Source organism: Colias philodice, chromosome 14 (genome assembly GCF_061535455.1).
Source record: "Colias philodice isolate Cphi_HAF_F1 chromosome 14, ilColPhil1 Martin Lab GWU primary, whole genome shotgun sequence".
Taxonomy (NCBI): Eukaryota; Metazoa; Arthropoda; class Insecta; order Lepidoptera; family Pieridae; genus Colias; species Colias philodice.
This window is the reverse complement of record NC_143099.1, coordinates 6,013,827-6,039,535: the sequence shown is the minus strand read 5'-3', so window position 1 is coordinate 6,039,535 and position 25,709 is coordinate 6,013,827. Positions and strand designations below refer to the sequence as shown.

At 32.9% G+C, this 25,709-nt stretch overlaps 3 protein-coding genes across 4 annotated transcripts in view; 1 reads left to right on the top strand and 2 right to left on the bottom strand.

Moving 5' to 3' along the window:
• Girdin (protein girdin) overlaps window positions 1–25,709 on the bottom strand; it is a 362,727-nt gene that overhangs the window by 69,823 nt on the left and 267,195 nt on the right. The gene's annotated exons all lie outside the window — the stretch shown is intronic.
• RpL18A (ribosomal protein L18A) lies at window positions 1,996–8,580 on the bottom strand. The gene is made up of 4 exons (XM_089703092.1): window positions 8,474–8,580; window positions 7,882–8,058; window positions 3,386–3,565; window positions 1,996–2,184 (listed from the first exon to the last, which is right to left on the bottom strand). Exons 1-4 carry the CDS (start codon window positions 8,489–8,491, stop codon window positions 2,026–2,028), a joined length of 534 nt encoding a protein of 177 aa, XP_089559218.1. The 5' UTR covers window positions 8,492–8,580; the 3' UTR covers window positions 1,996–2,025.
• LOC149482871 (PRADC1-like protein) lies at window positions 12,636–16,995 on the top strand. The gene is made up of 5 exons (XM_089703675.1): window positions 12,636–12,919; window positions 13,026–13,162; window positions 13,603–13,718; window positions 14,863–14,988; window positions 16,487–16,995. The coding sequence occupies exons 1-5, from the start codon at window positions 12,832–12,834 to the stop codon at window positions 16,656–16,658; spliced, it is 639 nt and encodes a 212-aa protein (XP_089559801.1). The 5' UTR covers window positions 12,636–12,831; the 3' UTR covers window positions 16,659–16,995.

The following is a 25,709-nucleotide window of genomic DNA, read 5'->3' as shown; positions in this document are numbered from 1 at the left end:
AGGAACGAGTGGAGATGTTAACATGTTATTGAAAAAAAAAATGTTTTATGCATTTTCAAACTTGTCTAAAGATTGGTATTACTTGATGACCACAGTTGAGTTGATGACGTTCTAAAAGCAGTTTCTTTATTATACACTAATATCGTATTTTTTTACAACCTGATGCTGCACTAAAGTCGCAAAAGTATACTTATGTGTGAAAGATATAGACGATAGATTTATCTTCACTCAAAAACTATCAAGTAACAGACTACTTTTTTAAATTGCATAGCTATGTTAAAGTTTGTATTTAACTAGTTGTTATATTAGCTGTGTGTATTTAAGGGCTCTTAGTAGGTGAAAACGGCAAAATGGACTGTTTTCTATGAGCTATAATTGAAAATATTGAAGTTTTTTCGCACTGAAATTTCTAATATGTATTACAGAACGTATGTGTGATGGGATGACTGTTTCCAAAATACGATTGGTTGTTTACAACCGTATTTTACGATAATAATTCGTATAAAATCACAAATACATAGGTACCTATTTGTACCTTCTCGATTTCGTGACTGTTTTAGATTTAGAAAATACTAAATATTTTAATTCTTTTTTGGATAAAAATGTGAATGGCGCTTACGATTTTTAACCGACTTCAAAAAAAACGAGGAGGTTATTAGTTTCGAGCACGTTGACGGTTGATTCCATACTAAACGCGGACCCCCCTCACCCCTTACCTCAGGCCCGAATAGCTGAATTTTCGCTGACCGCATAACACCCCTTAACAACCGACTTTTAAATATACAGAATTAATTCAAACTTTGTACATTTCTCAAACTATATAGGTACAGTAAAACCCGTTTAAGACGATTTCGCTGGGACTCAACCAAAAACGAACACTTTTTTTATGTATGTACACCGATTACTCCGAGGTTTCTGAACCGATTTACGTGATTCTTTTTTTGTTTGATGCGGAATGGTGTCGAAGTGGTCCCATAAAAATTTTATTCAGATAGACCCAGTAGTTTTTATTTGATGAGCATTTTTGTCTGATCTCGATGACTTAATTGAAATGTAACAAGTAACTTTGATTCACTTCCCGGTAACCGCTTGAGCTGAAATTGTGTATACGTAGGTATATAACTTGGATAGCGATGAAACATTATCATGACATAGAGCTGATATTTTGATGATGGAATCGGAAGGTGGCCATAGGAACTCAGTAATACATTGACCCAACTTTATCGAGTTTGGGCTCGTTTGATTTGTTGAAAAAATACACTAAAAAGTATTAAATAAAAATAACTACATTAAAAACAACCGACTTCAACAAATAATATGTAGTAACTCGATCAAATCTTTTTTATTTTTTACTTTTCCGTTTTTGAAGTCGGTTGTTTTTAACGTAACTAGTAGGGATATAAGGGACAGAGAAAGCGACTTTGTTTTATACTATGTAGTGATTGAGTAAAAATAACCTGCCCCCCTAGTCAAGTGGCTTTCTGTTAGCGTAGCGTTCAATAGAATAGACTACGAATGTATGAGATTGACGTAAGCTAAAGTAAGTAAGCTGTAGATACGTTTATCTACAGCTTACGTCAATCATACATTCGTAGTCTATTCTATTGAACGCTACGCTAACAGAAAGCCACTTGACTAGGGGGGGTTTTAGCCATCATGCACAAACTATCACTTGACTTTTCCTCCTTTTTTGCCCGCGAAATCACACATTATATTCGACGAGTTACAAGTTGTTACCGACACACAATCCACACAATAGTCAGACTGTTGTCAGACATACCTATAATCTATTTTACATCAAATACTATTAATGTTAGAAAAGTATGAAGGTATTTTTGCAATTTAACATTTTTCTTATGAATTGATCTTCGGGCAAGATACCCTTGGGGGCAATGTTGGCATATACGGTATTATGCGAGAAATCGTATTAAGCGTGATCGTCTTAAACGGGTTCTACTGTAATTATGTCTACGACAGAAAGCAAATAAAACACAATTTCACTTCACATGGGTTTTATTAATTAAATTACAAGAAGTATGTGCTGGGTCTCTTGTACGCGAAGGTGTTGAGTCGCTTGTGGTGGTGCACTCTCTTGGGCAGCGGGAACTTGATGTGGCTGTTGTGGAACTGCTTCACTTGCGGTCTGCGGCAGGCCGCTGCTTTGATCACCTCCACTTTGATGATCTGGAATTGGGAATTGATAATAATTAGTCGGCTGAATGTAATAAAGCACAGAATTTGTGTTGTATGTAATATGGTACGGAAGCTAGTAACATTTAAAAAAAAGTTTCTCTTGCTATTTCGGTTAGAGTCCGGGCTGGCGGTAGTGGTTGCGTTTATTAGTGCGCACAGGAAAATATCCGTAATTTAAAGTCATTTATTAACGCGTCATTTTTAATCTTTTGCCTTTAGATAGATCCATCAGACATAAATGTTTTATTGCAAGACGTTTTTTTCGTTGTTAAATAGGTGCCATACGCAATTTTTTATTTCAAAATAATTAAAATGTCATCAAAATAAGTGAAATTACCAACATGAGTCCGCTTAAAAGGTAAGTAATAACTTTATTACTTATATTATATTATCCTTTTTTAATACTTATATTGAATAATTATTAGTAAACTAATATTTTTAATAGATGGTTTCATATTTATTACACTTTTGGGTATTAATATGAATTTGATGATATTTGGTTTTTATCAAGTTTACATTAACGTCCTATTTGAGGTTCGTTGGGAAAAGGAGGCACCATGAAAGATTGTTGCTAAAAAATTGTAAATAGTAAAATGAATATTATAATATTATCATACAAAACTATAATATTATACATGAGTTTGTTTGTTTGTCTCTCTTTCTATTTTTGTTTCTTTTCATACTTGATCATATATTTTCTGTTTGGAGATAGTTAGGAAGCTAGTCAGTGTCAGACTATTTTTTACTGTGGTACAAAATATAATAATCCTTACGAATTTACTTTCACCACACCACCTAGTTAGCTAGTCATAACTGTTTTCGTTTTCAAAATTTAAATGGGTTAAGTTTAAAAACAAGACATAATTAACAGTGATGATATGAATAAATTGAAAATAGAAACTTTTTTTTATTATTCATTGCATAGATTGTATCATACAGATGCACAAACAGCGGAAGGCGCCTTTTCTCTTTATAATATAATAATGTTATAATGAGGAAAGGTTTGTATGTATGTATGGTTTTCACGCATAAACTACTGGACCGATTTTGATGAAATTTGGCACAAACAATCTTTAGACCCTGAGAAAGAACATAGGCTACCTTTTATTGCGAAATATGTACCACGGGCGAAGCCGGGGCGGACCGCTAGTTTTATATAATTTAATCAAGACAAATAACAAAAAATATTCACATGGATAGAGTGAGCGCGCGCTCTATGCCTGGCGCCCATATCGCGGTAGCACTGTGTGACCGCACCGCCCACGGACAGGTCGCGGTACTCGCGGTACATGTTGTGCACGCCTGAACGGGACTCGTAGCGAAGCCAGATGCCAAAGTTCTTGATCTTGATGGGGCTCTTCTCGGGGATTTCCTGTGGGAGAAATGGTATTGTTAGTTATTAGCTAGAGAACGAGAAATAGAAGATTTTTGCTATCATTTAAAACAATATATATCTTAATCTAAAACAAAGAAACAAAAATGGCGATAGTGGCAAAACAAGAGTCCCCATAAGCATATTTATAGGTTAAGTATATGTACGAAATGATAGGTGCTGGTGACACAGCTAAGCGGTAGGTTCTATTTCATAGTATTTTCTGTTCATCTCTCTGTTAATAATAATTTTATATTAATCTATACTAATATTATAAAGCTGAAGAGTTTGTTTGTTTGTTTGAACGCGCTAATCTCGGGAACTACTGGTCCGATTTGAAAAATTCTTTCAGTGTTAGATAGCTCATTTATTGAGGAAGGCTATAGATCATCATGCTACGACCAACAGGAGTGGAGCCACGGGGGTGAAACCGCGAGGAGCAGCTAGTATTTACTAAAATTTCAAGGGGCTATCAGGGACAACAGCAGTAACAAAAAATTATAACTGTGTTAGTGTATTTTTTGAATAAATTGTACCTGTTTTCTACAATATCAAATGACATGTTAAAACAGTGTATCTTTAGTATAATCATCAAATAAAATTTTAAATATAAATTTCAATATAATTAATTTACTCTGTATTGTCAATGGTGAGTGGTGGTTTTACAAGAATAACATCCTAACAGATTTTTTGGAGTAGTCTATTTGTCAGCAATTTGCATGCGCAAGCCAAAGGAGCATGTGCAGTTTGCACCTGTTAAAAAGTCAGGTCCTTACCCATAAACAAAAATCTATATATAAAAAAAGCACTATTCAAATCACCTGCTGATATCAAATTAATACCAGCCATGATTTAATGCAATTTGTTTCTTATAATAAGCTGATGCATCCAAAGATAAATAATAAAAAAATAAAATGAATTGCAGCAGACAGGTAGCAGAGGTTGTTTAATAAATTCATAACATTGAAATCAGCCATTAAAAATTTTTTTCATCTAATTAACAGATTAGGGTATATTTTTATAATCTTGGATTTTAGACCATAAAACATGTCTTCTCTTTGATTAGATCCAAATAAGTGCTGTTAACAGTAATAACAGAGTGCAATGTTTTTATTTGTGTTTGTTATATGCTAAACATTCCACTATTTACATGAATACAGTCAAAACCGTTTATGGCGACATCGTTTAGAACAACATACCGGTTAAGGGTGCTATAACAGTTTTTTAACAAAAACCGCTATTTTACGGTACAATTTTAACTCAAAGCACTTACACGTGAGAACAAAGTAATATCTTAATTTAAAGATAATTTATTCAGTTCTACGATCATCTTATAAAAATTGTACGACGTCATACAAAATTGTCACTGAAATACGATTTTCCCAGCACAATGATCGCATAAAATGCAAAAAAATGGGGTCTAAACCGGTACACTTTTAAGAAAATTAAAAGCCTAATCTATCTTCTTACCTATAAATTATTGAGGGATATATAGTCCTTTATAGATTGTGATAATTTTTTTGTATCTAAATCAAAATTTTATTTCAATTATAAGCTAAATTAAAAATACTTGTCGATTTCTTCATACATTTTGCTCTCGCGGGTCGTCAGACCGCGCTCAGAAGCGCTCTTGGAAGGACGGGTGTATCGCTCCTCGTCCCAAAAATAAAATCGAATTAGAAAAAGATTATTGTGCGTATACTGTCGTTTTCGTGATTTGAAATATTTGATACTTTATAAGAGTAAACTGTATAAGTTTCATATTCCAGTTATTTGTAATTTAAAATTATGTTTTAAAAATTATGTTGACTGAGATCCTCTTTTTTTATGGGTTGTTGAACGGATTGGTGGGGTAAAGCAATTTGACAAAACTTAAATCCAAAATGGCGCCGACGAAAATTTGCCATCTTTTCGTCATGGGTGTCATTTTCATGGTTTTTGGGGTAGCTATTAACCAATATGAGGTCAAAAATAAAATCCAAGATGGCGCCGACGAAAATTTTACATCTTTCCGTGATGGGTGTCATTTCCATGGTTTTTGGGGTGGATATTACGCAATATGAGGTCAGAACTAAAATCCAAGATGGCGCCGGTGAAAATTTGACATCTTTTCGTCATGGGTGTCATTTTCATGGTTTTTGGGGTAGCTATTAACTAATATGAGGTCAAAACTAAAATCCAAGATGGCGTCGACGAAAATTTTACATCTTTTCGTCATGGGTGTCATTTTCATGGTTTTCGGGGTAGCTATTAACCAATATGAGGTCAAAAATAAAATCCAAGATGGCGCCGACGAAAATTTTACATCTTTCCGTGATGGGTGTCATTTTCATGATTTTTGGGGTGGATATTACGCAATATGAGGTCAGAACTAAAATCCAAGATGGCGCCGGTGAAAATTTGACATCTTTTCGTCATGGGTGTCATTTTCATGGTTTTTGGGGTAGCTATTAACCAATATGAGGTCAAAAATAAAATCCAAGATGGCGCCGACGAAAATTTTACATCTTTTCGTCATGGGTGTCATTTTCATGGTTTTTGGGGTAGCTATTAACCAATATGAGGTCAAAAATGAAATCCAAGATGGCGCCGACGAAAATCTGTTATTTTATTTTAGTTTACTTCTTTATTATTAAGAAAATTACACCTATGACGAAAAGATGTCAAATTTTCGTCGGCGCCATCTTGGATTTTGGTTTTAACCTCATATTCGTTAATAGCTACCCCAAAAACCATGAAAATGACACCCATCACGAAAAAAGTCAAATTTTCGTCGGCGCCATCTTGGATTTTAGTTTTGACCTCATATTTGTTAAGAGCTACTCCAAAACCTTGAAAATGACACCCATGACGAAAAGATGTAAAATTTTCGTCGGCGCCATCTTGGATTTTAGTTTTGACCTCATATTGGTTAATAGCTACCCCAAAAACTACCCACACTTGCAAATGTGTTTGCTACGTAGGAAAAGTTCAGATTTAAGAGTATCCTAGGTAATGTGTTATGTGACGAATACCTATAATTTATTTCAATCCGACTATTTTTCGGAATAACATACATTTACTAAGAATTGTATACAATGCCGGATTTAATACAGTGCTGGTAACATCATATGTATGATAATAATTCTACATTTCTTAAAAAGCTTTGATATTGTATACAATTCATAGATTATTATTCAATGAAATAATGATGTAAAATAGTCACACTTTTTTAAGTTGTTTGAATATACTAACATACTTATTAGGATCGTACCTCCTAATAAAAGTAACAAAAAGAATTTTTAAAGTTCCTAGTAATCTTCTGGAATCAATTTCAATAAAAATACATAATATCAAAAATTAAAAATAATATCAAGTATGAAGATGGTCTATAAAATGGAATGCGCTATGTTTACGTGAGCGTGATATTGCCGCGAACAAAGTTACGTCGTTAGATACCTAAATTTGAGTAACGCAGATTTGTGACAGCGTCCTTAAATTGACCAAAATCAAAGGTCCTGGCTGAGTGTTATATGACCGCCTTATCGAAAACATTGGTTTTTACAACATTGTTTACTACGACATACCGCATTAAGCAACCACATTTGGTTAATATTTTCAGAGTATTATATCTGTAGAACGACCGGCTCAGCTGTATTGTAAACAATTTGAATAGGTAACTGTATCCACATCTGGCACGGTATAATAGTCAATGGCTATTATCGTAAAAGTAATCAAAGTTTAGGGTCTTTTGTAATTCTTAGAAACAAAGCACATGCATGCAGTACCTAGCCTGAAGGCCCGCTTCGTCATATCTCTTAAGTCAGTTTGTTACTTTGTTACTTATTGTTGAGTTAACTGTGAAAATTGTAAAATGTTGCAAAAAAGAAAACAAATCAATATCGAAGAAAAATCGCGTATTATTTCAAAGCTACCTGGCAAAAAAATATAGTGTATCACACTAAGATCACACTCGACAATTTTAACCGTTTGGAAAGAAAGGGAGAAAATTCAAATCCGGTTGTTACAACTATCGGTTTTTACGACTCAATATGAGTAGTCCCTTCGATGTTGTGTTGAATGCAATGTTATGAGAATATTAAAATTTTATTTACAATTTATGTCAATTGTGAATTATTATTCAATGATATTTTATATTTTAAAATGCAGATTTATCACAAATTGTAAAATTATTTATAATCCTTAATCCACAACTACAGGTTTTATATTATTTTGACTAAACAGTCTATAAAAATACTAATAACATGCTTTTCTCTGCATTTATCCTTAAGCAATATAAAGGTGCCATGTAAAAAATTAATCAAATATGAACTTACCCTGATCGAGACGATTTCACCAGTTGTCTTTTTGAACTTCTTCAACTGTCTCAAGAAGTACCAAAAGCGAGACTTAGCCACAATTTGGTCTGGTGAGAAGATTCTCATTTTATATAGTGGCGGCTTAGGCTCACTGTCTGATGGCAACTTACGGCCAATGACTTCATATTCCCTCAACTGAAATAAAATACGGCTATTTAATAAATAATTCTTATAAAAACTCAGTCGTATTTGTGTAAATAATGTTTTGAAAACTAGTACCGAGTAGTAACAACATGACATAACCTAAAAATGCACAAACATTATGTGGATAATGTGCAGTAAACACTTTAAATCACAATTTCTCACTTATTTATGTGCATTAACAATCCGATAATCAGTTGTGAGCCTTTTATTTTTAATAACTTACTGTAAAAACATTACTAAACTATCGCGGCAACGTGTCTTATCCACACCAACTCACAAACATTTTCAAACACATTGTTTTAATTATATTTATATAATAAATACAATTTAACCAACTTAATTGAATATTTAATACCGTCACAATCATTATAAATTACACTGAATTTAATTTTCATTAAAATCTTACCTCGCCTTTGGCTTTCATTTTCGGAGATTTTAGCTAAAAGAACTGTCAACGGAAGCGGAACACATACCAAAGAAAGATGGCGGTAGAGTCTAGAGTTGCCAAGTCTATTATATTAAATTCAGATTATGATTTACAGTGCGACACAAAAGAGATGAAAATAAATGAGGGCGCCACCGTCGCTCATATAGCAACACTGATACTGCGACGCAAGCGATCTTGATACTATAGAATAAAAATCCAAAAATCTATATAATATAATCTAAAATAAATACCGCGATTTAAACCGTTATAATTGTTTCATTGTAGCAATAGTGTAAATTTAAGACAAAAATACATTAGTATTTTAATTGACCTACCTAGGTCAAATTTTACTTAAATGTATTTGGAATTAGTTATTTTATAAAAATCGGTCAAGTGTTTAGACTGCAGAGGCGCACATAGAATCAAACATACAAACAAACAAGCATACATGCAGCTCAAACACATTACCCTCTTTCTGGGTCCGTCGGGTAGAAAAAAACAAGGCGATTTGAAAACCACATATTTTTATTTTTTTTGTAGATAAATTTTGTACATTAATATAATCCATCAAAATCTAAATATTCTACTCCTTCAAAGGACTGATCATCACTCTGTTTCGAAGTACTGGCAAGAGGGTACGGGGCATCTTCAGTATCTGTAAATATGATACAGTAAATATGATTTTTTTTCTTATGGTTTGATTGATTAATAGATAGATAGCTGTATAAAAACAGTTATCACTATACTATGTAGTAAAATCTAAACTAGGTACTTTATTTGAGGCTGGTTGGATTGGATATAACTTCTTGACTCAAATTGTGCTGGTCGCACTATAAAAACTAGTTTTTGTTTACATACAAATAACCTCAAATTAAATTGCGAAAACGTAATAATCGCCATACATACATACATTAAACACTCGTCACTAATGGAATATTCTATTTTACGTAGTACTGAGCAAAAATAAATGGAATCTCACCGGTATATTCTGCTGTACGTTTGTAAACGTTTTCCAAATCAGTCAATAAATTTCCAGCTTGAAATTCGGACAAACACCGAATAAAAACTTTATACACCACATCACGGACACCGCTACATTTAACCTTTTTCATGATGTCTCCTTTTTATTTAAATTTCTTGTTCTAAATAACAATTTTATCTCAATAATTCTCCACTTCACGAAAAAAACAACAAATTTTTACTCAACTTGACAGCTACATTGCCAATTCAGGGTTGCCAGATAATGAAAAACGAATTAGTTCCAAAATAATTAATTTCATCTCTTTTATGTCGTACTATAAATACTGCAAGTTGCAACTGCTATTTAAAAATATGTATTGTAAATTGGGTTAAATTGGTAAATAAAATCTTGCAAACGCGTCGTAAGTTAAACAAAAACATGTAAATTGGAACATAGAACCTCCTCATTTTTTTAATTCGTCATAAAAGAGTTAGAGCGTATACGCACTATGCGGGTAGCCGCATTGCGGGTAGCCGTCCGGCTGACCGCAAGCACAATTATGTACGTAATATTCATTTCTATGCGCACTGCGATGCGGCTACCGCAGACCGCACAGTGCGCATAGAAATGAATATTACGTACATAATTGTGCTTGCGGTCAGCCGGACGGCTACCCGCAATGCGGCTACCCGCATAGTGCGTATACGCTCTTAGAGGCTAGAGCACAGACATATATTAAGATAGACTACGCGAGTGTATGTACTTCCCGTGTCCAAACTAAGTATACAACACTTACTTGACGCTGGCCTACACTCAGTCCGCGCTTGCAGTTCGCCAAGGAAAGACGTGAAACTGAATAGAGTAAAATGCCGAATTGCGCAGTTATAAACAGTAGAAACTCCACGGCTGTGAGTGGCCGAGTTATCGGAGATGTTTCCTTCCACCGGTAATTAATTTTCTAATCAGAATATGCACTATTTATTTTAAAATCAAATAAAGAATATCTGTGGAAAACGATCGTGACAAACATGGATAGAAAATCATACGGAATGATTCGGAATTCATTGCGGCTTTTACTTGGCACGGTAAAGATCGCGTCGTATGATAATAAGCAATGAATAGCGTCTTCTCATTTTTCTGTCCAATTTTGTGGTTAGTGATGTTCATTTGATGCAACAGTTCTCGATTCTAATCGATTTTATAATCGAACAGAAAAATGATAATTTGAAGGAGCAATTTTTCAGAAAAAAGGCATAGATTTTTTTGTCATTTAATATGACTTGACCTAGAACTTTTAAGTATTTTAATACAAACGTACTAAAAATAAATATTATGACATGGACGCCATTAGTTAAAGTGTCATCTTGGGAGTTTTTTAAGACAACTCCTTATTGCTCAGACTATGTTTGTTTTTAAAGTGAAACTTTTATTACATCGTCTCAAACTTTTTGGTCTGTGTAGCGCATGTCGCGTGTATCGCGGCTGCCGAGTAGGTATACCTACTCGGCAGCCGCGAGGCAACGGGACATAAAGATTGGTTTCCAACAAAATATAGCACAATTTGCTCTTAAAATTTTAGTGAAGCCAGCTTTGTTGAAGGAAAAAAGCTTCGACTATTGACAAAAACAGCCTATCCGACAATTGATATACTGAAAACGATATATACTAGAATCGCCGCGCGAGTGTCGTCCCTAATCGATTTAGCGTAAAATGAAATTCCCATCACTAAAAAGCACTCGTGACGTCATAACGCGTCAAGGTCAGTACAAAAAATATGACACGCTTGGTTTTCATACAGATCGCGGTACTTGCGTGGTCTATCTATGTCTATGCGCTAGAACAACACTCGGTTGCTCTAACCTATAGTAGAGCCATTTTAAGACAGTTCAGCAAAATTCAACAACGTAACCTAGTAACGACGACATAGAATAACATGATATTTCGTTTTGTTAGAACTGCACATTTGCTTAACTTTTTTCAATTACGATTACATATTTATAATAATAATGACCGATGCAACTAATTTTAGGATTTGATTTTACTGATAAACCATTCTAAACATAATAAACATTTTCTTATTTAAAGAACTGACGTCGCTACAATTTTGTGTCAATAAACCTTTTTTCTTTTTAAATACCAGAGACGTTACTCTAAAAATCGAAATCTGACATCTAGAATCGAATGCATTGATTACTTGGGAATAAAAATCATCATAAATTATTGACATGTGTTTCAAGTTCGATTGACAAATGTTTAAAGTCCGTATCGATTAATTCGCTTTAATCGATGTTTTTAAGCAGCTTACCACCCTATGAAGATAAAATTGATAGACGTCAAATGTTGCCTATTAAATTGGCTCAACTATAAAAGCATTCTATTGCATTTTACTTAATATAACAATAAATAAATAATTTATTTGTACCGTTAACATATAAACACAATTATAGATTTACTATTTAGCTTAAATGTAAGGAACCCTAGTGCTGCAAGTCTGACTTGTATTTCACCGATTTGTTATTTATTTCACCAATATGAATTATAGGGTACTAGTATTTAAACGTGCGACTGTAAATTACCGTTTTAGGTGATAAAAATAATGAATTAGGTCTTAGAATTTGGGTTATAAAACTAGGTAGAGATTGTCTAATCTAAAAATGAACGCCCCTCCACTAAACTTAATTGTTTCAATGTGTGAGGACAAATAATTATTGAACCACTTTATATATGTGTGCGCGCGTCGATTCTACTGCAAACTTTGACACTCGCGCACTGATTTGTCAACTAATCGGGCGATCAGTTCAGGTGCCTAGCATTGTATGGCGGGGAGAGCGCGCTATGTACGGAATGACACGTCCGTTCTGTCGTGCATCGCGTCATTTATGCACTAGTTGGCCAACTGGTCCTGTCGTTCGGGCATGGACGGGACTGGAGGACTGAACGACCAATGAGGCAGACCAATTTGTGTGTATTGCGTCTATACACGTACTTTGAATGTGAGCGTAAACACAGTGGAGGGGCGTTCATTTTTAGATTAGACAATCTATACCTACTAAGCGATAGGTACTCCGTCCGTCTTTTTTTATACGTCCATGATCCTAATTAATGACAGTGACAACATGTCTTTTGTTATTATTGTTAATTGTCATTTGTCATTTGTCAGGTAAAAAATTGAAATTTAGGTATGCGGACCGCGGTCGAACGTCAATAAATATTGATTTTACGAGAACTTTCAAAATGAAAATAATAATTAAAATGAATAGTTAAATCTGAAGCCTGAGATTGTACGGCAATAAGTCTACTGTGATGGTCTTTGTCTTCTTTTAATAAATTTAGCAATTTTCCAAGTGCATACTAGGTTATTAATTACATTATTATTATGTTTTCTAATAATTATACAAAATTATCATATGTAGTGCTTTTTACTACTTTGTTTTTTTCGTTTTTAGGGGAAGTTTCTCCTGGAGGTGAGAATTTTAAATGTATATTTTGAATTATCAATACACTGCAGCAAAGAGAATAATCTTATATTATTATGTGTTGTTAAATGATGTCAGTCATTATTATTTTCAGCTAATGATTTGCACTTTCACGATGGTTCAACATCAGCCGACGTTATCGGGGGTGATGTGTTTTTTGAAATCTTGGAGCCTCCTGAATTGAGATACTCTTATCGCATAAGACCTGCCAAAGACTTTGGTGGCACATTTGTAAGTATGAAGAAATAATTGTTGAAAACTTATGTAATCTGGTAAAACCACCATCATTCCCCAGGGATCAAATTTATTTTGTTTCTTTTAGCTTAAAAATTTAAAATATCCATTACCCTGTTCATAATGTTTACCTTAAAAATACTGATTCTTATAATATTTCATTGCAATGGGCTATGGGTGTATAAAGATAAAAAACAAAATTAAGATGTAATTATTGTCATACAAGATCCTGGCCAAATTTTTTTGTGTATACATATTTACAACAAACAAATCTAAGAAAGTGAATTTGAAATATTTTGTCAGGCAATTACATAATAAATTAAATTCAAACAAAAATAGAGATACTCTTTCTTAATAAAATATATGAATCAATCTATATTATATAAAGTACTGTATCAAACTTTTAAATAGCTTTTCAACTGCTTCATTAATTACAGAATTCGACCTTCCGCATGGAAAAAGCAAGACTTGTCCCAACAGATCCTATTAATAGTTGTTCTGATATTTCAAACTATGAAGAGGTTGATGGTAATATCGCACTCGCAGAAAGGGGGTAAGCAACATTTACTTGATAAGCAGTTTAGAAATTAAAGATTTTAAACGCGATTTGTTCATTATTAGACATCGGATTATATGCATTTGCATATTTGCATATGCAAATGCATAAAACTCTCTAATTACGGCGTTAGTGCATATTTTAGCCTTTTTCCTCTATCATGCATATTTCGTTAAGTAGCGGGAGTTTTGATTGGTTGACTAACCTTAATTAGCCAATCGGAACGCTCAGCTAGTAAACAAACCCTATTTTGGCATGGTAAAATGGCAAAAAATTACAAAATGGGCTCCATTTTAAGTAAATTTTGAGCCATTCAAAATAGGGCTAGATTTCCCTTTTGGGGCTAAAAACTTACAACACTGGTTGAATTCCAAAAAAAGGGCTAGATTTCCAACACTGGGCAACACTCGCTCGCTGGGCTCGCGGGTGACAAACGTCACAAATTTGCGCTCAAAAATTTGGTAAAAATGCTTAATTGTATATTGGCACAAAAATTATACTTAATTTTAAGAAAATTTCACGTTTTTGTACAATCTTTGATTAAAATATATAAAAATAATAAATGTTTTTTGATTTTGTATTGTGCATATTTTAGGCATATCAGTCGTTTTTAGTGCATATTTCGGCCTTTTGTAGTGCATATTTGCATGCATATTTTGGCATTTTGTTAGTGCATATAATCCGATGTCTATTCATTATATTATTAATCTCTCAGTTACTTGCGTAAAATCAAACACAAGGAAATACTGATAAGCAGTTTTTTTAAGAATACAAGAATAACACAGAAATGAATGGAACTTTTTTTTATTGTACACCAAAAAGGACAATTTAAAACACTTAGCATTGACATATTATATTAAGCAATGTAGAACTATCTGCTAATCATCGAAATGCTTTGTATAGTAATAATTTTATGAAAGATAAGCTGTAAAAAATTTTAATTACCTAAATAATTTATAAGTCTGTATATTTTTTATTTTCATGTAAGTAATACTTTATTGGTGTATAATGTATATCATAAAACATCATCAAGATATTTTACAAAGTATAAAACTCTTACATCAAAAATCTTCTTAGCTTTAAACCTATTTAAGAACATAAATGGTATTGTGCATAACCTTATTCATATAATCTGTTTCAGGGATTGTTCATTTGTGTTCAAAACAGCTGTTGCTCAAATTGCGGGAGCGAGGGCCATCATTATCACTGAATCAATCAATCGATGGGATGACTCATTGGATCATTTAATAGAAATGGTGGATGATAAGTAAGCAATCTTTTTTCCTATTTGTAAATGTTTTAAAAAATTGTAAAACGAGTGGTATGAGTTTATGTAATATAGGTATATAATATGATTAACCAACTTACCAAATAGGAGGGGGGTTCTTAATTAGACCATATTTGTATGTACATAGTATATAGGGTGTAATTGTTTCGTGTGCACAGGTGATTATTCCGTAACTATTACAGATGTCTAAAAACTTGAAACTGATATCGAAAGAACATTACCTAATGAGAAAAATGACAATAATAACTTTTAAAGATAAAACTAGAAATATCCAAAAATTTTACATTAAACTCTTCCATTCCATTTCCAAAGTGTCTATTGAGTTAGTTTTGTCATTCTTATATCGGGATATTAAGGAGGCTGTAGTCTGTACACTGCTATTAAACAATAAAATATGTTTGATAAATTAAATGTACGTTCATATTAAGTTATCATGAATAGAGCACATTAGTCAAACACTGTAGGATCACTAATTTTATTAATATTCTAGATTGCTAATCATACTAACATTATGGTGCTTGGTTTCATTAATTTTAAGCGCTTACAGAGCTTTCATTTTGTGTATATTTTGAGTTACTTGTATATTTTGAGTTACTTGATCTTACTCCATTTTCTATGTCAAACGAGTGATCATGTTTAATAAGATGTCCAGCGAATCTGGAAACTGATTTCGTCTTCTTCTTTGTACAGCAGGTAATATATTTTTAAATTGTATTTTATATATTATATTTTAATATTATGCATGTTTATATATTCCTTGTTGTCATTGAATTCCTAAATGGCTTCACCGATTTTAATGAAGTTTTTGTGTCTATAGGAGAATTTAGTGTAGGTATAGATTTACAATTCAAAGGTGAAGGAAGCCGCAGGTAAAAGCTAGTGAACTATATATCTACTATACTAATGTTATTCATGCTAGTTCAAGCCATTTAGAGGTGCTTTTGCTATGCACATACCTTTGAAATAATCACAATTCCATAAAAAATTCGAAACCATTAAAAATATTGCAACTAAAAAGTAATCTTTTATGTTTTAAGATACATAAACAAATATAGAAGTACAGATCTTATAGTATTAATAATCTATAGGTACTTATAATATTATAAAGCTGAAGAGTTTGTTTGATTGTTTATTTGAACACACTAAGCTCAGGAACTACTGGTCCGATTTGAAAAATTCTTTCAGTGTTAGGTAGCCCATTTATCAACGAAGGCTATATTAGTGCGGGTAAAACCGCAGGGCACGGCTAGTTTTAAATAACTGTAAAAATGAACCAACCATTTTGTAATTGACAAAATTTCTACTGTAATTTTTGTATACTAAAACAAACTCTTATCATTTCAATACATAATCTTATACAAAAATTATAAAAAATCTTTTGTTCAAAGAGTTGTTTGTCAATATAGCAACAGGTTCAACTGAATATAATAGCTTAATAGTGATTTACGCCCCTAAAATAAAATTTTAATGTTTCCAGAATGCAGATAGATGTGAATATACCATCCGCTTTCTTATTGGGAAGAAATGGAGCTACAATTATTAGAACCCTCAAGAAGTTACATTTACAATATGCAGTTATAAATATTCCAGTGAATATGACATATATCCCCATCAATAAAATGAATCAACCTCCTTGGATAACATGGTAAAAAGTACAATATTGTAATAAATTTTAAATGTATACATAGTATACATAGTAAACTCTACGTAATATTTATTTAAATTCTGCGACTAAATCATTGATTTACTACTACAGTAGAAATAGTGCGTATAAAGCAGCATTACCAATCTTCTACTATAGTAGAGCCATTTTAGTAGGCAACATTTGACAGTTCAACAAAATTCAAGAATGTAACCTAGTAACGACGACATAGAATAACATGATATTTCGTTTTGTTAGAACTGCCCATTTGCTTGACTTGTTTCAATTACGACTACATATTTATAATAATAATGACCGATACAAGTAGTTTTAAGATTTCATTTTACTGATAAACCATTTAAAACATAATAAACAATTTCTGAATTGAAGAACTGACGTCACTACAATTTTGTGTCAATAAACCTTTTTTCTTTTTAATACCAGTCTAAAAATCTAAATCTGACATCTAGAATCGAATGCATTGATTACTTGTGAATAAAAATCATCATAAATTAATAAATTCGATTGACAAATGTTTCAAATCCGTATCGATTAATTCACTTTAATCGATGTTTTTAAGCAGGTAGAGAGGTCTCTACGAAGATATAATTGATAGACGTCAAATGTTCCCTATTAAATTAGTTCGACAATAGATGATATATGTAATATTCAAGACCAAATCTAAAAAAAAATATGTACCAAACATATCATCTAATAGTGGATTGGTAATTTTGCTTTTTAAGCACCCTTAACAACTTGCGTTAAATGCAACAAGGTAATACAACAACACATTATAACTGGATTTCATAAATAGATATGCTCATTAGAATAATATAATCTACAGGTATTCATAAAAAAATGATTCCACCAGTTCGGCTATTTTTTATGTTTTGTTAACGTACAAGGAAACTTCTTATAAAAAAACGTAAAAGGGCCAATAGGGCAGAACGGGTCAGCTATTTAGTAATAAACTAAACTCGCGGCCCAAAGGCTTCCGTAAAAATAAGCTAAAGAGCAACTGCAAAAAAATTGGTGACCCATCCAATTTATAACCATCCGAACCGTTGCTTACGAATACGGTACAATTTAAAGGACATGTCGCAGTTCAGTCTATCTAGTACTCTACTCTAGTAGTAAATCATAGTTTTGAATACTCAATCTGTTTTTATGTTTTAAATTGTCCAACGGTGTTCATATCGATTTAGTTTTGTATGTGAAAATTCATAGATCTTTGACCAAAAAATTCTAAAATGTTCAACCATACTGATTGAATGTAGCAAGCCAAAATATTAATAATTTAATAGTTTGTATATTGGACTTGATATACCTACTTAAGGTAAATATTTATATCTTTAAATAAAATTTCAGAATTGTAAAAATGTCTACCGTGGTACATTATTACGATTATTTTATGTGCCTACGCGAATTGTAACAAAATCACTTAATCGAAACATTTGTTATTATCATTTTGGCTCAATAAATAAATTGAATTATTTATACTACACTAGATTTAGCGTATAGTTTGAGTAACTGACACTAAGCTGCAATATATAACTCCAAAAATGGAAACAAAGAAATTTCGTAATAATACAATGTATAAAGCTCAATAGAAAGTTAAGTAAATGCAGTGGTTTATTATTGTTATTTCTAGCATCTGTTTGTCCTTATCTGTTGGTATTTAAAAAAAGGTTTTCCTGTAATTAGTAAAGGCTCGATTAGTTTTGGATTTACTTGAATATTCATAATAATTTAGATATTCTTACCTTCCCCTTATAATCCTATAAGAATACTGTTGTCTTTAAAATAAAATATAGCAAATTTTTTTGCAATTAAGCAATAATCAGGTGTTCAATAATGTACATTTGCTTCTGGGAATGGGTCCCCTAGAAATGCTAGTCCATCATAGTTCAATATAATATGATAAAATAGATCTTCAAGTTACCTTAAGGTACGCTATCATTATGTTCTAGCGTAGCAATTGTACATTCCTATTGTTTAAAACGTTGATAATGTTTGAAATAAACGATTTTAAAAAATTGATTGTGTTTTAATAAACTTCCTTTTACAGTTGTAAACATGGACGTATAAAAAAAGACGGACGCCGTATTACGAACAAACAACGTGAAGCCACCATAGTAAGCTAGCGATCGTATAAAGACAATAAACACGCACACACTCTCACCATAGTAAGCTAGCCGGCCGCCATTACGTCGTGATCTACCGACTGATTAACTGCGTCACTGTTTCACAAAAAAATTTAAAATGCCGTCTTGCGTGGTTAAATGGTGTCGCAACAGTACAATTTTAAATAACAAAACACAAGGGATTAAATTCCACAGGGAAGCAAGTTATTTATTTTATGTTTTAATGACAAAATTATTACGGCAAAATTTAAAGAAAAAAATACAGCCGCCATTGTCATCAGGACAGCTGTTGCCATGGCAACATGGCACACACACATGGATGTTTCGCCGCCATTACTAGGCTTCACTCAATGTTTAGGCGATATACCGTCCGTCTTTTTTTATACGTCCATGGTTGTAAATATATAGTTTTAGCGTCCATAGGAGACACCAAGGAGACGCTGTTGTTTTTTTTTTTTTTTGGGAATGCATAGATAATAAATTTATTTTTATCTGGTAACATGTTCTTGCATACTTACGATATTCTAGTGGGCATACCATGCCGTAAGTAATAAATATTTAAAATTATTTTGAATTTGTACATTAGACTTGATTGCATTGTGCAATTTGCACAATACCCCAGAAAGCGCAGATTTAGTTTGTTTTGCCCGAATGCTGATCTGTTAAAGCCACCGAAGTTAACTTATACTGAATGTAATCGAACTATCTCTAATTAAAATTTTGAAAAAAAAAATGTGATTTATTTTGCTGAGATGTGTTGGTATATTTACATTTGGAAAATAATAATGGTTCCGACAAATAAATAAATCTCCAGCTATCTCTGTCCGACTTTTATTCTAATTTACCAGCGTTATAATAATATACCGACAAAAAAATTCAAAGCATACCGAATAAAATACCTAAATTTTGCTGACACCTATGAACACAATCAAATTACATTTCTACTTAAAAATATATTAAACTTCGAATAACAAAACTAAACTTCTGAATAAAATACTGAACCTCCGACGAGATTACTGGGTTACTGACAACAGAGGTCATGTCAAAATAATCATTCTTTTACGAATTTTATGAGTTATTTAATTTTCTAGTGTTGGTTACCAAATATATTTTTTAACTCTCAACATTGATGAAAATACCGAAACTGGTCGGACCGCGCGATCGGCTCCGTCGACGCGCAAAAAAAAAATCAAGTTTAGGTTAGGTTAGCCGTTAGGTTAGGTTAGGTTAGGTTTCTTAAAAAAAAACTACACAGAAATAGGAGCCCCGCGAAGCGGGGCTCCGTCGACGCGCAGAAAAAAATCAAGTTTAGGTTAGGTTAGCCGTTAGGTTAGGTTAGGTTAGGTTTCTTAAAAAAAAAACTACACAGAAATAGGAGCCCCGCGAAGCGGGGCTCCGTCGACGCGCAAAAAAAAATCAAGTTTAGGTTAGGTTAGCCGTTAGGTTAGGTTATGTTAGGTTTCTTAAATTTTCATGAATTAGAATTCATGATTATAGTAAGTACATTTTTGTATTTTTAATAACTTTCTGGACAAGCGCCAACAATAGAAATTTAAGTATAACATTGTAGTAAAAATAGCACAGAGTTTATGAAAAATTAAATGTAATTGATGAATTTCTAGTTGGCAAGTAAAGGTAATAATTACAAAGCATTGTTATCAGTAGAACATAATTTTATATGGTAAAAAAGTATTACAGCAATTAACAGTCATAAGATTTTTTCTAAGATTTAAGTATATCATTCGGTCGTTTCGTCATTTTTAGTCGGACAGAAGTAGTCGGAGATTTAGTATTTCGGGCAGTAAATATTATATTTTTAGTAAGGACATTTTTAAATTTATTATCGGAGCTTTTATTACTACCCTTTACATTTGAAGTTGTTGTTCCTAAGTTTGTAGGTACAAAAAGTATTGGGATGATTGTAGTGATAGAGCGTAACGTAAATTGATTATTGAATCTTTTTATTGCATTCACTTCTATTCATAAGCAGCTTACATTTTATAAAGGGCAGGAAATACACAAACATTTAATTCGCAAACTTGATCACTTATATGAAATGAGTGTTAATATAAAAACTAAGGGAATTTTTCTTCCAGTTCAGTATACAAACATTTGCCTGTATTTCAGTAGCAAATCATGCAGAAAAAAGTGAAGTCCCATGTCACCTTGTGGGGTAAGGGGCAGATGCATTACACATCTGTTTCACTGATCGATTTTCTTTAGGGACAAGTAGGTGATCAGCCTTCTGTGTCCTACCAGACCGAAACATTTTTTTTTCTTCGTCTCCACCGGGAATCGAACCCAGGACCCAGGCGGTCAAATCATGCAGAACATACCTAAAATTGTTTAAAAAGATTGAGATTTGAGACTTTCATCAATATCTAGTCTAAATATAAAGGTATTTTAAAAGAATCAATACTGGAATGACATATTTGCGTGTGTTTGTATTGCAGCATGCGATTGTGCTATTATGATACGGTTCCCAGAATGCAACCGGCGGTGCTCGGAATTCCATTAAGGTCGTAGTTGTACGCCATAATTCTACGGTTGTTCCACGAAAAATTAATATTTATCTACATTAATAAACTTTCAGTCGTGTCTTTTGTGTTACTAATGCATTATCGTCATTACTGCGATGGAATTTGATTGAAAACGATAGAAAGTAGAGCAAACAATAACAGATAATTGCTGATTGAAATATTTAGAAAATAATAGTATTTCTTCTCTATTTCAATAACAGTAGAAACTATAATGTTTGAATTAACTAAAAAAAAACTAATACCTACTACCCACTAGGTAGGTACTCGGGTGGAAGGAAGCTTTCCATAAAATAGCGTTGCAAAATTAAATATAAATATTATTTTTAATAAGTTAACTTCAAAGAACATTAATTAATGTTAAAAATATGTAATGACGATTCAAAAGTGTTTCTAGAAGAAGTCTAATTGGATAAAGAAATGTTTCAGTTTGAAGTTAGGTATTCGCAAACTTAGTAGGTAACTAACAAAAGCTTTCTAAATAATGTTCGGTAATATTCTAATAACATAAATACCGTCAAATTCATAATTCATACACAGCCCGTAATCATAGCCACTTTTGCCGCTTATATTGATATCAAAGGAAAACATTTATCGCGCTATGAAAGCTGTAGTGTAGTAGGTATGAACATCAGTATGCAATGTCGTAGCTGAGGCGGCGTCGCGGTGCCGGCCAACTGTATAAAAAATTCAGCACTACTCGTTTCGACTCCACGTACATTTTCCCACGTTATTACTACTTGTACTACCTGAAATGTGGGGCTATTTCCAGAATATTCTAGGCTGAACGCTGTATAGGGATCGTGTTTGTTGTCTGGACTATCAATGTAGATTTCTGCTGTATACGAATCGAATATAGATGGCTTATACATATTAATGTTAATAGTAAAGATTACCTATAGAATCATTAAGAGACATAAATCATTAACAAAAATAGTTTGTATCGAACTGTAGATATTATTTAAAGAATATAATTTATTATTTCCTAGAAAGCTTTCGGGCTGCAATGCATAAAATTAATAAGGCTTTAAATGTCAAAACGGAATTTTATTTAGCGTCACGTGGCGTTTCTACATTGTGTTGAGGAAGTAGGTATCAAACTTAAATGTTAATAGGTGTTCGTGAGAATTATTTTTACGTTAATAGACTCTCACTAGAGAGATGTTACATATATACCTACTTATTACGCATTGTTAGCATTAGAAAGTAGTTATACTGTGTTATTATGTATATATTTAATACTAGCAGTCCGCCCTGGCTTCGCCCGTGGTACATATTTACGTTTTCTCTACGTAAGAACCATCCTCGTAGGTACTTCAAGGAATATAATAAAAAAAGAATTAACGAAATCGGTTCAGCCGTTCTCAAGTTATGCGCTTACCAACACATTTTGGGATTCATTTTTATATTATATACTAGCAGTCCGCCCCGGCTTCGCCCGTGGTACATATTTACGTTTTCTCTACGTAAGAACCATCCTCGTACTTCAAGGAATATAATAAAAAAAGAATTAACGAAATCGGTTCAGCCGTTCTCAAGTTATGCGCTTACCAACACATTTTGGGATTCATTTTTATATTATAGATTGTGTTAAATATTTACGTACCCTATAGGTAGGTATCTAGGCGTGAAGTAGAAAGAAAAAATCCTCGTTTTTTTAAAGTAAATTAGCAATAATAATAATAAAAAAAACAAGCATAGATAATAAAAATGTCCATTTATTAGTTTCCTCTTATCTAATTAGAGAATTTTCATAAATTTCTAATGGAAATAATACAATAAAATGTAAATATATAATGTATCACTACCAAATTATATAATATTAGTTATTACCTAGTTTAAGGTATGTTTGACGTAGGTAGATATGGGAAAAACACGCAATGCGCAGAAGACAGTCACTATAGCACTAATAACTGCGCCAGTCCAAGGTACCTAGCTAAGTAAAAAGTACTTATGTAGATACTAGATATATTCTCTTCAATTTAGAATTATTCGTAATTAAATCGCATTTTTAATTTAAAATCAAACGAAATAAACATGAGGTACTTACCTCATCACAAACTCTACCTACATATAGGTAGAAGAGGTAGGTGATATTTTTTATGTATTAAAATTAGGTATTAAATATATACTTTATCAATACTTATCTACTGGTTAGTTGTTTCGATTGTCTCTACATTATTTGCTCATAGTACAAATGTGTTTTTTCATTATCACCTACAAGGTTAAAGGAGTATCGCACCCTGTTAACAAAAAAGGCAATTATGTAAGCCATAAAAGATCGATAATGAGTGACGAATGTTATGCGGGCTCATTGCGTATGCGCATAGATACGCCTAATTTGAAGACTTGCCTGAACAGTGAACAGGCTTGAAAAGGGAGCTTAGATACCTATCTAAGAAATGAAATTGTAAACAGCAACACTTCATAAATGATATGAAATTTAAGTACCTAATTCATAATATAAAACATATTTAGATCAATTTTTAGGTACAGTATAATAAATAATTGAACTGTAAGTATTTTTGAATTGGATCACCATGATAATATATAAAAGTTATGCTAGCTGGAAAAGCATATCTTCAGTTTTCCTTAGTTTAATTTTCATACGTTTATAGATTTCCTCACCACCTCAGTGAGTCATAACCCGAGGTCAATGTATGAAATCTAGTGTGATCTATGATTGTAACTCTTTGTTGTAAAAATCATTCTAGTCTATACCATCGCGTTGACACGATCAAACAGCGATAGAATATATGAGTGCTTCATGTAGTTCACAATAAACTCCATTATTTAACTGTATCACGCTCTAATATCCTCCGTATTTAAACCGCACACAATGGCCAGTTACGCCCGTCGATTTCTCTGCTGCGAACAATGTTTATGTAGAAAAAAACGTTTTGCGCTTGGGCGGCCAAGCGCGGCGGTTACGGCGTGTGCGCCGTGCTCTATGCACGCTAGCTTCGATGCGCGGATTGGGTTGCGCACACGCGCGATCATTTTCCTATCCTCTTAAGTTCAACCTATGAGTTCAACGATGCCGGCAGCTTGATTGGTGTTATTACGTAAAGAATACCGTTGCAATTCCGATGCACATGGAGTTAAAAAAAAATTGTTTATGAGTATTCATAAAAGGTGCTCATTCTGCATTTGTTATTGCATATGAATGTTTCTTTTTTGTTTTCTGGAATGCAAGGTATCCATCCATGCTTCGTTAACACGTTCGCTGCATTACGAGATCTATCAGATACCTTGCAGGACTTTTGTTTTGTGCGTTGAATATAATCGTGTTTTTTCACTCCTTGCGGGAGGATCTAACTTGTAAAGTTCTTTAAGTATGAGTAGGACAAATATACATATTTGCTTCCTACTTAAAGCTGAGTTCAATAACATTAAAAAATAAATTAGAGATGGATTAGGTCCCTAACGCACAGTACTGTAATTATATTCATTCCTTGCGTTAGGAGATATGTCGGTACTACGTAACGTAGGCCTCGTAGACGCAAGAGAGGGAGGGTAGGCGGCGCGGGCGCTGCTTGATTCGTTTAGTGTTGTCCTAGCATCGATGTGGGAGCTCGCTCGTTTTGGAAATAATACTCGCGTATCTAGGTGTTGATTATTTTTTATAAACAATGAGTTCTTTTAAAAGAAAAAAGTGTAAAAAATCTATTTATTTTAGTGAGATTTCTAACAAACTCAAACTCAAACATTTATTTATTCAATTAGACTTCTTCTACAAGCACTTTTGAAACGACATTCCATATTTTTAACATTTACCACCGATTCGGAAAGCAGTATCTACGGAGAAGAACAAAAAATCAAAGCCGGATTATACTGCTGCATCGTCCAGTATAATAAAAATTTTGGAAAATGTTTGGAAAACGAATTGTTACTATATGCGTGCAATGCAAGCAATCAATTTGCTTACCATGTTTTAATGAAAAACACTTTGCATAATTAATAAAGCTATTTCAATCGACAACTGACATTCCCATCACTACTTACTACACATATTGAACTATCTTCGGTTGCGGTACGAGATACAATCGATATCTAATTTTTTTTTGGTATTTGTAGTTTATTCAAATGTCATAACTTCGTGCGAACCTAGCAAAATATAAAACAATAGACTATCTTTCATCCACAAAAACTTCAAAGTATATGTCATTGTTTTCTGGAAGATATAAATTATTTTCAAAACTGTATCTTTAGGAGACTGATTAGGTCTCAAACGCACCAAAGGGTGGGTAAGTTTCGAGATCTTTTAGGTCTCCAAAGCACCAGCGGAAAGTTCTTTGAAAATGATGGCGCAGTGAACGTGTTAAAAATACAACTGACATGATGAAGCCTAAGCATTCGTTTTGCAGAAAACAATAT

Coding starts and splice junctions, on each gene's coding strand:
- LOC149482871 (XM_089703675.1), top strand. CDS start 12,832: ATGTTTTCTAATAATTATACAAAATTATCATATGTAGTGCTTTTTACT. Junction 13,163..13,602: donor AAGACTTTGGTGGCACATTT/GTAAGTATGAAG, acceptor CATTAATTACAG/AATTCGACCTTCCGCATGGA. Junction 13,719..14,862: donor ATCGCACTCGCAGAAAGGGG/GTAAGCAACATT, acceptor AATCTGTTTCAG/GGATTGTTCATTTGTGTTCA.
- RpL18A (XM_089703092.1), bottom strand. Junction 3,566..7,881: donor GTGAAATCGTCTCGATCAGG/GTAAGTTCATAT, acceptor TTTCTCCCACAG/GAAATCCCCGAGAAGAGCCC. Junction 2,185..3,385: donor CGCGCGCTCACTCTATCCAT/GTGAATATTTTT, acceptor TCCCAATTCCAG/ATCATCAAAGTGGAGGTGAT.